This window comes from Lacerta agilis, chromosome 16 (genome assembly GCF_009819535.1).
Source record: "Lacerta agilis isolate rLacAgi1 chromosome 16, rLacAgi1.pri, whole genome shotgun sequence".
In the NCBI taxonomy this organism is placed as follows: domain Eukaryota; kingdom Metazoa; phylum Chordata; class Lepidosauria; order Squamata; family Lacertidae; genus Lacerta; species Lacerta agilis.
The window spans coordinates 11,354,201-11,369,185 of NC_046327.1; the positions used below are offsets into that span (position 1 = coordinate 11,354,201).

The following is a 14,985-nucleotide window of genomic DNA, read 5'->3' on the forward strand; positions in this document are numbered from 1 at the left end:
TGCTCCCCAGAGTGGCAAGCTATTAAAAACAGTTCATTAAAACAACCGATTGCCAATGGTAAAACATTAAAACGGCAGAACTCTAAACAAGAGAGTTACATGTTAAAAGCACGTAAAATCAGCCAGTAAAGAACACACAGACATTTATCAATAACGACTTAAACATCTGGACAAATGAGAAGATACTGATAAGTTAAGAAACTCAAGAAACATTTCCTTTTTTTGTAAGCAATTTTTATTGAAAAAAATGTCAACATAGAATACAATAAAAAGCCAGGAGACTGGATCTAATGGCTTGAGGACTCATTGCATCCTCATTAAGACAGGGTGAAACCCACCTCCCACCACAGTACCTCTGTTTTGTCTGCACCGAACGTCAGTTTATATCACACTTTCTGTTTACCACTTTCAATAAATAAATTAATTTTCAAGTTACTGCCCTCTCAGGCAGAGCTTACCTGGATCAAACTGAATAAGTTTAGAAGGAGCCACAGTAAAATCCTTTCCTGATGAAGCAGAAACTTCATTGATCTAAGGTAGAAAATGGACAGAAAATGCACCGTATGAGGGGATGAAACAGCATCACACATGCATACATAACTGTGAAAACTCCACACCAGAATTAATCAGCATGATCCTACTTCTGTATTTGCAACTACAGGTGGCATAAGTACCTAGATTATGACTTGGCTGGATCCCTAGATCTAAAGCGCACACTCTCTGGCCAGAGAGAGCCCCCGGCAGAGTTTAAAAAGTCAGAAAAAGAGCTTCCCTGTTTCTACCCTTCTTAGCACTGAACACACCTTAGTAAGTTTTAAAATGCTTTACTTACAAAGCTCCAAAATTCAGGTTCATGGATTTATTCATACATACAGTAGCAAGTAAACACAGGCAGAAATCTTGGGCTACAGAATATAGTGAAATAGATCTAAGCATGTGGTTGGAGCTTGTAGCAAGCAACCTCAGGCATGTCCGATTTCAGTGAGTTCCTTCCAGGTGAGGGGTGTGCCCTGGCTGAGTCTTGCAATACAGATCTATGGTATTAATTCCTTCATGCATTGACTAGCATTACACATACTACAGTTATATGAGGCTGCAATATCCCACAGATTTGTCCAGTTTCCAACTAAGACCCAGACCTTATCTCAGAAAGGGGAAACACTTTTCCTAGGAAGGTAAGTATGCCATTATGCTTAATGCCATGGTCTAGCAGAGAAGTCTGTATCAACAAAGCCTCCAGACGAATTCTTAAGTCAATACAATTTGTCTACAGTGTTTCATTACAGCCTGTTAAAGGTCAGTTCAAACCCACACAAAAAAATCCTCCCTCTAGGAATTGGATCATGGAGAGGAAGCTTTTGACCATGCACCTGAAGAGTAGATGGAGTTTAGAGATTCTAAAAGAGGTTTCCAAACGGTGGGCATTTTTTCCATTGAGTCATCAAGATGCTGGAATTGACAGATAAAATGCCACATTTTTTTGGGGGGGGGGGTGGAATGGGGCAAGTACTAGAAGTGGTAAACAGTTGCAATTTCCCCCCTCGTTTTTCATGCATGTTTGTATGTACATTTAATATGCTGCCGGATGAAGCAATCCAAAATGTTGTGACAACCTCTTGCATACAGTAGTATTCAATCAATGGCTGTTGATACCAATGTGTCAGACCCTCTAAGTGTTCCTATTTTCCAGGGTGTCCCTGATTTAGAGAAGCTGTCTCAGTTTCTGATTTGACCCTGCTTTTCCTGAGGATGTCCCTATTTTCATTGGAGAAATGTTGGAGGGTATGGAGTTATTCAACCCTTGAGTGTCTGCAGGTAATCCTGTATAGGGAAGGTTTTTTAAAAAAATGTTTAATGTTTTACTATGTTTTTATATATGTTGGAAACTGCCCAGAGTGGCTGGGGCAACCCAATAAATAGTATAAATAGTAAAATTATAATTATGGAATGGGATGGCCCCATTTTCATCAGAGAAATGTTGGAGGGTATGGTGTGTGTGTGTGTATTACTATTCCCTTAAAAACCAGTGGTGTATGCTAAGCATAATGTGATTTTTCTTGTGCGTGTTTATAAACGCTACCAAGCTTTTGAGGGGAGGGTAACAATTCATTTTGTTTTAATGGAAGGGATAGGGTTGCCAGGTCTGCTTCTAAAAAATAGTGGACGAGTGGGGGTGGGGTTAAATTAAATTAAATTACATATTTTCTTACAAACATTTTAACACGTATTAAAATACCATTTCATCATAAAGCTTTTGAATAAAAAAAATGTCCACTATTTTGTGGAAAAAAATAGTGAACATAATGTGAAAAAAGTGGACTGTCCACTCAAATAGTGGACACCTGGCAACCCTAGGAAGGGATCAACATCAAAGTAGGCAGCGGCCAAAATAACAACCCACCATTTGGCTTAGGGGATAAAACTGCACCCCAAAAGCCTGAGCAGGGTAGTTCTTTTGGCACAAGGTAGGTCAATTGGACTTATTCTGGGCAGACATGTGTTGGACTGCACTTTGCAAACTAGCACTTTGAAAATCCTTCAACATCCTTAAACTGTGCTTTATTTTCAGTTCCTTTTATCTTTTACCTTCACTGCAACAAAGGCAGAATCTGTGATGTACCCTGATCGGGCGATCCTCAAAGACAGCATCTCCACATTTTCGCAAACTTCATAAACATCCTGTTCCATTTCAATTTTTGACCATTTCAGTTCCAGTCTATTGGGTGGGGGGTGGAGAGGGAGAGAAAGAAAACATTGTATGTGGCGTGCAGGACAGGAGCAATTTGCATAGGAAATCAAAAAGAAGTCCCTGCTAGTTCAGGATCCAAGACAGCTGACATTCCTTTCTTGCTGTGTGTGCAAACATACTTCCTCTACCAATATATCACTGTGTTCAGGAGGAAGCTGGTCCTAAGACAGAAGCAAACAGGACTTAATTTGATAAAAAGGCTTACCGGAGCTAAACCTTGGTTGTGCTTTCAGGTTAAGGTTCAGTCCTCAAATTGCAATGTGTATTCACGGGAACAGAAGTGCCTCTGAGCATGCACAGGACATGCATTCCCCTCACCGGGGAGTAGTGACAGCTGGTTGCCATGTTTTTTGGAAGGCATTTAGGGCAAACACGCAAACTCACTGAGCTCTTTTGGGCCCCCTGGGTAATAATTTGGCTGGGGAAGGGCCCCTCCCCCAATGTTCAGGTGGCAGAGGAGGCTGAGTGTGGACCCACAGCTTCCATGGCTGGCTTCTCTTCCTATTGCAGTGGCTGGAGAAGGAGGCCTTGGTGCCTCCTGACTTTTAGAAGACACCTGAAAGCAGGCCTATTTAGGGAAGTTTTTAATGTTTGGTGTTTCATTGTGCTTTGACCATAAAACCTAAGAAACGACAGCTGATGAAGAATAAACGAAACAGGACCTTGTCCTGGAGTTAAAAAAAACATTGCAACTGGAATTTGTTTCATACTTTAAAGAACAAAAATAGAGACAACCATTGTCCTGGCCTGAGTCCTTGCAACCTTTCTAATTGATTTTTTAAATATTTTGTTGGCAGGTGCCCAGTGTGGCTGGGGAAACCCAGCAAGATGGGCGGGTACAAATAATAATTCATTATTATTATTATTATTATTATTATTATTATTATTATTATTACCTCCACTCTGCTGAGACAGGCAAGAGAGCAGCATTGTAAAAGTAGGTAGCAATATGCCATAGTCAGACTCAAAGGCCTTCCTACTCTCATATGAGGACGCGGGTGGCGCTGTGGGTTAAACCACAGAGCCTAAGGCTTGCTGATCAGAAGGTTGGCGGTTCGAATCCCTGCGACGGGGTGAGCTCCCGTTGCTCGGTCCCAGCTCCTGCCCATGTGCAGTTTGAAAGCACGTCAAAAGTGCAAGTAGATAAATAGGTACTGCTGTGGCGGGAAGGTAAACGGCGTTTCCGTGCGCTGTCCTGGTTCGCCAGAAGCGGCTTTGTCATGCTGGCCACATGACCTGGAAGCTGTACGCCAGCTCCCTCGGCCAGTAACGCGAAATGAGCGCCGCAACCCCAGAGTCGTGACTGGACCTAATGGTCAGGGGTCCCTTTACCTTTACCTTACTCTCATATGAGAGTGCCAAATTCTACCTTTATCTGAAATCCTGAAGGGATACTGCCATCCAGTGTAGACAATACTGACAATACTGATGGACGAGTGGTCTGAATCTAGTTTCCAATCTTTCTACTCCCTGTGGCACCAGTAGGCTGCTCAGAATCTATGGCTTCCCATTGATTAAAAATCTTCTGGGCAGCAACTTCTGTTGGATGAAACCTGAGGCATAAATATCTTCTGCACCCCACATATGGAACTGCCTGTAAGATCTCAACAGTTTGGAGCAAAGTCACTATTCCTCATTTATAGTTTAGCAATACTTTTTTAAAGGCTGAATGCAGAGTCATCTAGTGGCCAGTTATGGAATGGAAGTGATTTCTTTACACATCACCATTTCCATGTGCCCCCAAAATTAATGCTTGAGTGTTATCTTTCCAGAAAAAGAGGTGCTGGAACTCATCGTGAACACCTCCTCCCTTGTTCTCTTAAAATGGCAATGGCGTCCACCTGAGAGGTGCCAGAACTGTGTTCCAGCTGGAAAAAATGCCCTGGTTATATCCACCAAGGTTTCTGCTCCAGAAAGCTTGGTTCAGTTACACTAAATTTCGTATCTAAAAGATCTGATATGATTTAAAACCCTTCCAAGTTAAAAAAAGAACAGCAAAATAGAAAATGGGTTGCACACACAAAACAGACAGAACTGCATGCCCAATTTTTGTTTGATTGAGTGGAAGTATATACAAGTGAAACTCAAAAAATTAGAATATCGCGGAGAGGTTTATTTCTTCCAGTAATTCAACTTAAAAGGTGAAACTAATATATGAGATGGACTCATGACATGCAAAGCGAGACATGTCAAGCCTTTATTTGTTATAATTGTGATTATTATGGTGTACAGCTGATGAGAACCCCAAATTAACAATTTCAACATTGGGGTTTTCATCAGCTGCACACCATAATCACCACAATTATAACAAATAAAGGCTTGACATATCTCACTTTGCATGCCACGAGTCTATCTCGTATATTAAACTCCAGTGGCTAATGAAAACAATTGCTTACATAAATGGACTTTTCCACGATATTCTAATTTTTTCGAGTTTCACCTGTAGGTGCAGCATAAACCAATTAGAGTAAATGGTATTTAAACAAGCAAGCGAAGCGTCCCCCAGATGTGGTGCTAATTCAACTCAAAATGTCCCAGGACCCGCAGGAATCTTCCTTAGATTCACACTGTTTTACACACCCACTCAAATCACTTGTGCTGCAATTGGATTTGCACTGCTACCTTCTTTATTTGCCACCACTACCATAAACAGAGCATTTGCAGGCAGCAGTTACAGTAGTTAAATATAATTAGATGGAAGAAAGAGTTTGGAGGGATGTTTCAACACATAGCTTACATCCTTTTGTTATGTGAAGCATGCCATGATGAAAGCAATCACCAAAGATAATGATCCCAAGTAACCCATAACAGTTGGAGAGGTGACAGAGACTCAGCTTTTAATAGCCACGCTTTTAATAGTCAATTTTAAAATTGTGTAATATTCAATATTATTATAAAATATAGAAATTTAACTTATGAATTGAATTGTATTATTTTTCTGCTGTTTTTTGACCGTATTAAAGTTTTACTTACTTACTGTGTTATGTGAAGTTTTTTTTTTTTTTTTTTATAAAAAAACTCACTGAAAATCATTCCATATATTTGGGACATGTTACCAACCTAGATCTAGAGTGACCTCTAGCTGCAGAAAACTGCATCTAGATGCAATTTTCACATGCACAATTTAGCAATGGAATGTGCTTAATTTACAGTCAAACTTCCCATCTTACAAGCACATGTATAACTAATAATTGCCATCCTTAGTATTATTTCTGTCATATTTCACAGTGGGCAAATAGCTTGCCAGCCCTTCTCTGCTACTGTGAAGACTGTGTGTCTTGTCAACAACTACTGCCTTAGTAAGAAAAGAGGATAAACCTTCCTAAATCTGAATGCTTGCATATACACTGTGAAAATGAAAAAAGAAAGAAAGAAAACATGTTAGATTGGTGTTATGCCACAATCCGTTGCATATTTATGCAAACGGAAAATATCACTGGATACTTAAGTACAGGCTCTTTTCACAAATGTGAAATGTTAAGGCTAAAAACTGCTTTCCAGAAGTGAAATCGCCTGATTCTGAAATCCTCCTCTTCAATCTGAGGAAAGATGGTTTGTGACTGCCCAAGGATATTCTTCTCATCATCCCTTCCAAAGTTTCAGGATCAATCTCCAGTAATGAAAACAGATCCCAAGGTTGAAGGTGTAAGGCCATGTTAGATAATTCCAAATACTTTTCTAATTTTGAGAAAAACTAAATACCACTACATAAAGCTGATAGATTTTCTTGAACAAGTATGTAAACTCTGATAACAAGAGTTCTGTGTATTTCAAAAGTCTTCATCTTACTTCAACAGTAAAATGTCACATTTACCTATTTTCTGCCATTTATAGTCGCATAAATGTTTTCTCTGACAACTTTTACCGCAACACGCCACTTTCCCCTAGCCTGGCATCCACACAGAATTGTTCGTAAGGATTACAGGTTAATGTATGTGGAACACTTTGACTGTCGTAAAAGTCCTAAGTATAATGTACATAATCACTAAGAGCCAACATAGCACCAACTCCCCAGACAATTCTCTTTCTAGATTTTTTTTTATAGGCCTACAATTATTTTTTCTAACTGCTTCCTTCTAGTTTCTGTAAAGAATCCTGCTGCACAAACCCGTGACCCAGTAAAAAAATCTCTGCTTCAAAACCTTCAGCAAGTGACTTAAGGGAGGAGACAAACAACAAATGCTACGAGCAATCCAAGTGTTCGGCGAAAGGAAGCTCTAACTTACATCTGAGGCATTGCAGAGTTTCCTTCAGGATCGGTAACTTGAATCTCCAGGTCTTCTGAATTCCCCTCCCAGTAACGGTCAATGACATAAAGTATGGTTTTGCTCTTTAAATCCTTCTGACTGAATTCATGCTGAATAAATCCACCTGAGGAAATGAATGAAGAATCATAGAATCATAGAGTTGGAAGAGACCACAAGGGCCACCCAGTCCAACCCCCTGCCAAGCAGGAAACACCATCAAAAGCATTCCTGACAGATGGCTGTCAAGCCTCTGCTTAAAGACCTCCAAAGAAGGAGACTCCACCACACTCCTTGGTAGCAAATTCCACTGCCGAACAGCTCTCACTGTCAGGAAGTTCTTCCTAATGTTTAGGTGGAATCTTCTTTCTTGTACTTTGAATCCATTGCTCCGTGTCCGCTTCTCTGGAGCAGCAGAAAACAACCTTTCACCCTCCTCTATATGACATCCTTTTATATATTTGAACATGGCTATCATATCACTCCTTTACCTTCTCTTCTCCAGGCTAAACATACCCAGCTCCCTAAGCCGTTCCTCATAAGGCATTGTGACATCGATCCACTATACCCAACGAACAAATATAACTCACCATATTAAGGGGCCCTGAGGAATTGGAGGTGACTCTCACTGCATCAAGCACTGAGGCAAATCTTCAGCTAATCTTCAATTGAGCCAAGTCTGGGTGTTTTCCTATTACCGGTATTCCCTTGGCCCAGGGATGGCCCCAGCCATCTTGGTGCCTGAGATATCCTGAGCAAACAGTGCTCCTGCCACTCCCAAGTCAAGGGGCATGGTACTTCAAGACGTTCAAATTATTTTGGCACCTGAGGCAGAACCGCACCATCCGTTCCCTGGCAGCAAAAAACCCCCCACCCTACAACAACAATATATTTAATAATTGTCCATTTCCTGCTTCTTCATGTTATCCCAGTCTTAGGCAACCACCTCTAATGGTAGGCCTGCCCCTGCCACAGCACCTAAAGTCTTCAGATGCATCCAACACATACAATTCCACAAGCCTTCACAGCATTTCTTCCCTACCACATGGACCTTATGGTCAGGGGTGACATTGGGGTAGGGGGGAAGGCCCCTCAAAATTTTCAAGGAGGGGGCTGGGCCCTTCAATATTCTGCAGTGATGTGCACACACTGGGCATACATACCATGTGATGTGCTGATGTCACTCATGCCTGCTGCATGGAATGCTCACATCACATGTGCAAGCCATGTGGCTTCACGCAACACAGCACCATGTTGCACGGCAAGCCAGTTCTCTTCAGGTGTTATGAAAATTGGGGAGTTACCACATGGTGTGTGTGTGTGTGTGTGTGTGTGTGTGTGTGTGAATGTGCTAGCTCTGCTCCTGTTTTTGTCGCCTTCCATGAGTTGGAAGACAACCGTCTTGCCACAGAGAGCCTCAGGGCTCCATGTGCAAATTAGAGCCCTGATTTTTACAGGGTTCCACAGCATGCAGGGAGCCTCCACAAATACAAGAGGCTCCTTGCTGCTGGTAGTTGCACTACAACTTGTGGAAGGCAATGAAAATGGGGAGAAGTTGTGTGTGAAGCTAACACACTTGTCACTGCTGCCTTTTCATCATGTAGTAACTTTTTTGTAACATCTGAAGAGGTATTTTGTTTTTAAGTTCCACACTACTTTGATTAAAAAGCCAACACATACTGCAGGTGTGGTTTCTGCTTTTTAGGATGGAATCGTATGAATTTCTGAGTTCCGCTCTGAGTTCATAGAATATAACTGGGTTATACAGCAAAATGAAATAATTAGGTTATGAAAATAGTCAATGACTCCCATAAACTTGGGTCCTACACACTTTTCTGCAGAGGTCTATTTCAGTCTGCTTTTCTGACACCTTCTCCTGAAATAAAGTTTCCGGGAAACTTCTTCTGTAACAAGTCTACTTAGAAGGATCAATTGCAATACTACCCAACACAAAAAATGTATCTTGTGAACTACGTGGAAAGGGGAAATGACACTATACCTGTTGTTATATTTTGCAAGTAGCCATACCGAGGTCCTCGCAAAATCTTGAAAATTATTTGCTCATCATCTCCATCACAATCTGATGCCTTCAGGGCCCGGGAAGTAATGTAAATACCAAAGTTGCCATTTTTCAGAAGTTCTACGTCTGAAGCAGCACGAAGATGGACAATTTCTGGTGCTGCTTTGGCTGGGCTGTCCACCTGAAACAAAAATTAATACTCACTATTACTGATCAAAGGTTAGATTTTGAAGGAAAGAAGGAAGGTAGGAAGGAAGGATGGAAGGAAGGTAGGTAGGTAGGTAGGTAGGAAGGAAGGAAGGAAGGAAGGAAGGAAGGAAGGAAGGAGAAACACACTCCCCCACCCTTGCCCTTTTATAGCCATACATGTCATACATGTCATCAAAGCCATACATGTCATCAAAACAGGGATCTTAAACCCAAACCAGTTTGACGAATTAGCTTATCTAAGTCCTAGAACACTGAAACTTGAGATATCAGGTCTTCCCTTAAAGAGGGCACGTATTGCGGTGAGACCTAGAAAACCAAGACCCTGTGTTGTGGGTGGGTACGATTGGTCAGTCACAACACCCAATTGGAAGGTCCCTCAATGCTGGGTTCAGTCTGGCCAATGGGGCACAGTCTAGATGTATTAAGGGACCTATATATACCCACGCACGTGACCCAGAGCTTCCTCTTTCGGTGCGTGCATTCAGAACACCTGCCCACCTCTCCCTACTTTTAGGGCTTGTGCGCTTGACCTTGCTATGCCGTCGTGTGTCGCCTGTCATCGGGACAGGGGCACAGCAGGAATTTCCCCCATTTGGCTGATTAGTTGTTGCCATTTGGGTTTCGCCTGCCATGTAGCAAATTGTCACAACTTGTAAGGTTGCGGATAGGCTCTGGTTCAGGTGAAAGGGATGGGAGAACGTTCTGTAGACTAGTTTGATTCTTATTGTACTTTATCTCAAAAATTGTCAATACCAACGTTTTAACAAATTAATAAAAAAGTATGGAAATGGAACAGCTAACAGTCAAAACTTGGGACACTAAGTTTACTTCTTTATTCTACAGAACGTATCTATCACCATTCTGTAGTGCTTCTGGCATGGTTTTTTGTTTTTTAAAAATAACAGAATAAAATACAGCATGATAGAATCCTAAAACCTGCATCAAAATGCAGCTAAAGATAATATTGTGTCAACGTGTGTGTGTGTGTGTGTGTGTGTGTGTGTGTGCAGGAACTTGCCTGGATGCTGAACGCCACGGGCTCTAGTTGCACCTTGTTATTTACGATGAAGCCTTCATTCACTCCATCTGTTGCCACAAATGTAAATCTGTCAATCCGAGAATCCCCTCCTCCATGTCTATAAGCAATGTTCAGATTGTCCACATCTTGTTGGCTGAAGCTTTGCTGCCATAGGCCAGACTTTCTGTTGAAGAGCTGGCCGTACTGCGGGAGCTGTGCTAGGAGAAAGGAGAGGTTTTGCGGATCTGTGTCTGGGTCCGACAGCTGGAGAATGTCTGGAGAAAGGAACGCAATGCCACCTTCGAGTAAGGTCAAGCCTTCGTTCTTGGCCACTGTGGGTAAGGCTTGGTCCACTGTCTCCAGGGTGATCTCAAACTCTCCGTGTCTTGTCCTTAGTCCATTGCTGACGATGAATCTGGCAAAAAGAGGCAAGTGTTCCTGTTTCACCATCTACTGAAATGAAATATAACAGACACCTTTACTAAAGGCCTTGCCTCTCGGTAACTCTGAGAACATATCAAGACCCCCAGTCTCTGAAAGAATTACACTCATGAGTGGCACACACAAAGTCTGTCAACTTAAGAGACAGCATTCAAATGATTTACAATCAAACCAACTGCATAAATTGACTGCAATTTGTGGGAATGGTTACAAGGATGCAGATACGTCATTGCACCCATGTTCTAGTATTCTGTTATGTTTCTTTTCAGTGACCCCAAAATGCCGTGGAAGTGTTTGTTTATTTTAAGGATCGACATCCCACTTTTATGGTGTTCAACTCTTGTTTCAAAATGTTGAAGTGCAACTGATATACGAACATAGCTATGAGCTGCCCAAGGGAGGAGGCCAGCAGAAACAGCCATGGAAAGAATATGGAGGGGCAGCCCCCACTACAACCGCAACTCGGGAAAAGCGCTGACTCATCCTCTACCCCTAGCTCAGCAGAGATGGCACTGGCGAGGGTAATAGGGACATTCCGGGATCAAACTGGAAGCCAATATGGCTTTTGTAATTCTGGGACTGTCCCTGGAAAATGGGGACACTTGGAGGGTATGCAATTGCACATGGTCTACTAGAAATATAATTTAGGTAGGTAGCCATGTTGGTCTGACGCAGTCAAAGTATATAAAAAAAATTGTCCAGTAGCACCTCAGAGACCAACTAAGTTTGTTCTTGGTATAAGCTTTCATGTGCACGCACACTTCTTGGTGTACATGCACACGAAAGCTTATACCAAGAACAAACTTAGTTGGTCTCTAAGGTGCTACTGGACAATTATTATTATTATTATTTTATATATTTAGAAATATAATGCCGATTTAAAGTCTGCTACCGTTGTCAGCCAAGTTTCCTCTCTCCAATGAACTATTATTTTGTATAAAAATAAAAACTGTCCGGCAGAAGGCCTTCAAGGTCACAGCAGGCAGCTCTCCTATCTGAGTGCCTTTGAGACAGGAACAAATCTTAATTGGGGTGTGCATTGAGCCACAGACATTTTGTTCATATATGCAAACCAATGAATATTCGAATCACTTATTTCACCTTAGCCCTAGGTCAAAGGCCAGAGCTGGAACTCTTGAGGTCAGAAAAAGCCTTGATACCATTGGGGTCGTGTGCCTGTAGTGTCCGTGACCTCTTGGCCCAAGAAACTGCTGATATTCAGGCTACTGCCCTAAAAACTTCCACTGATGATTCAGAGGTGACCAACGTGTGTAGGCATTATGCCATCAAACGGATGGGAAATAGAGTAGGCAGGCTAGATGCTTTAAAAGAGTAAGAAATATATTTACTGAAGGTAAATATATTCCCACCTGAGAAAAACCGCAGCAGCTGTCTGAACTGACCTAATGTTTGTTCCAGTGGTAAAACGGATGTCCTGTCATCAGTTTAGTTATATCACAGCTTTGGCTGGAATGAAAGCAATGCCGTGAATGTATAAGGGCATTTTGTGAATTCTGAGGGTGAAGAGGGTAGGACCAAATTGTTAAGCAACTTTCCTACCATAAACAAAAACTACTTCCACCCACCCAGAGGGATGAACTGTGTTTTCTCCTGAAAGGTTTTCCTGATTGAAGATGCACTTTCCTATTCCCTACAAACAAATGGAAGTTTGCCCACTCAGTTGAATGGAATGAATAAAAAAGGAGCTGACACTAGGATAAAATACTTCAGACCATGTTGCCCTAAAGGACTGCGGTGGCAATTTGCCACGGAATACACCCCCAATCAGTTTGGAGACCTCGGAGTACTGCTGCCCCAAAGAATTGCCTATATGGCCTATATCAGGGATCAGCAAACTTTTTCAGCAGGGGGGCAGACCACTGTCCCTCAGACCTTGTGGGGGGCCGGACTATATTTTGAAAAAAAATATATGAACAAATTCCTATGCCCCACAAATAACCCAGAGAAGCATTTTAAATAAAAGGACACATTCTACTCATGTAAAAACACGCTGATTCCCTGACCGTCCGCGGGCCGGATTTAGACGGCGATTGGGCCGCATCCGGCCCCCGGGCCTTAGTTTGGGGACCCTGGCCTATATAGTGCTTGTCCATGATGCAAAAATATTAATACAGTGGTACCTCGGGTTACAGGCGCTTCAGGTTACAGACGCTTCAGGTTACAGATTCCGCTAACCCAGAAGTAGTACCTTGCATTAATAACTTTACCTCAGGATGGGAACAGAAATCGAGCGGTGGCGGTGGACCTCTAGAATGGACCTCTGGAATGAATTAAGTTCTTAACCTGAGGTACCACTGTACTAAAGATTTATTAGATTCTTGCTTCAGAAAGACCCACAGATATACTAATCCAAAACCCGAGTAAGGTAAAGGACATCAAACAGTTCAGCACATGAGGATAGATTGTCTGTGGTCCAACTTTCAAAGGCAGGCTAGCAATTGCCATGCAAATGGTGTGCCCCGCTAGGTCCCCCCAGACAATGAGGTTGTTTGTTTCAAGGAAACACCATGCCCCTTTCTTCCAGCGTGTTGTTTATTCCATGTTTAGTTCTGTTCCACATTTCCCTCAGGAATGGGAAGCAGCCAACATTCTCATCACTCTGATGAAATTTTTTTGGGGGGATAACTCTCCAGCTTAGTTAGGAACTAAGTCACGTGGCTTGATTTCACCATTACCAAGGTTTTCAGGCTTTCTCTAGTTCATGGCAATAGAGCTGGCTGCAGGACTTACCATCTGCCATGGCATTTAAAATATAAAAATGGAATCAGGAGATAGTGCCAGCTTATTACAAAACTGATCCACCGTGTCAAAATGGAGGACATTAGCATGTTCTTTTAGCATCCTGCTGCCAGCGTCTGATGTCAGATTGCTAATCACTTGAAGTCATCTGTCCAAAACAAGCACTGCCAAATCTCTCTTCCAGGCCAGCAGCATCGAACAATGCTGCGAGGTTTACGATGAAATAAAGTGCCTTAACGGACGGTAAAAATCTGATCATTTAAACCCTCATTTAATTAAATGTCACCAGCCCTTGGTGTTTTATTTTTTAATAATCTGCCACAGTATTTATATCTCAATATATAACCAACTGCTTGGCCAAATTCAAACAGCCAGGAACATCATTTTACAGTGATTGAAACAGACACGTATATCTTCATTAAAATACCTTGTCAAAGTGTGCCTGGTCTGGGCATAACACTCTGGGCATGTCTATAAGCAATGTCACACCAATTTAACTATAGGTATGTATAAACACACACACGTAGTCAGACTGGTAGCTACATATATGCATCTATACATATGAACATGAATATGTACCATCTTAGTTAAACTGGAACAAAAACAACGGTGTGAATCCAGAATCTGGCTTTCCCCCAGTTTACTAATTAATTTTAAAAAAGCAAAATCCCAGATGAGGACAGCAAATCGACACAGAACTGTTGATAGATACAAATTTGTTTCATTAATCAGTGTCTGCTAATCAATGAGTTTCAGTAAAGAATTTCAAATTGTAAAAATACATTGTTACACTATATTAAATTAAAATATCTCTTCAAACCACAGAAAAATAATCTTAAATGTGCTGCCTGAATCAAGATATGGGCATAAGTAGTTTGCGAGGCAGTGGGTGATATTCAACTAAGTTTTACTCAAGAGCAGATGCTTAGAAACGAATGGGTCTAACTTACTCAATATAGTCCAGCCCACCACATGGTCTGAGGGACGGTGGTTGCTGACCCCTGCCTTAGACCACAAAGACAATGGTAACTATTTCCCATGCAGTGCAGGGAACTGTTCAAGTGCTATCCTTATTTTAGATGAGGAGTGGGGAACTGGTGGCCCTTCAGACTACAGCTCCTCTCATCCCCGACCCCTGGCCACATTGGTTGAGGCTGATGGGAATTGGTGTCAAACTGTTGGAGATTCATTCCCTGTGTCTGCAGTCATGGGATTGTTGTCTATCACATGACGGTGTAGGTTTTCATTCCACAGAGTGGGATGTGACGGAGACAGGATGTTTGTGTTACTGTGTTCCATGAAGTGGGACTATTGTCCTTTGTTCTTTCTCTTTGTTGTCTGATGCTAGAGAAATGTTGCAGTGCTCCGTGTGTGTTTATATGTAAATAAAGTAGATTAGCCAAAACGCTGAGTTGCTGAGGTCTGTTACGCATGCTGCGAAGACTCTGCGAATCCCTAAGTGTGACCCTAAGTGTGCTGATGCTTTTTGGCATTAGTCGCTGTGATGTTCAGGCAGAAGAATGCTTTTGAAGCTCCTGAACGA

The 14,985-nt window shown here is 42.0% G+C and overlaps 1 protein-coding gene across 1 annotated transcript in view; it reads right to left on the reverse strand.

Annotated features, from left to right (window-relative positions):
- FREM1 (FRAS1 related extracellular matrix 1) overlaps positions 1–14,985 on the reverse strand; it is a 72,232-nt gene that overhangs the window by 11,512 nt on the left and 45,735 nt on the right. Inside the window, 5 exon segments of the mRNA XM_033173004.1 lie at positions 459–531; positions 2,587–2,716; positions 6,976–7,120; positions 8,993–9,194; positions 10,242–10,656. Of these exon segments, the coding sequence (XP_033028895.1) occupies positions 459–531; positions 2,587–2,716; positions 6,976–7,120; positions 8,993–9,194; positions 10,242–10,656 (965 nt within the window).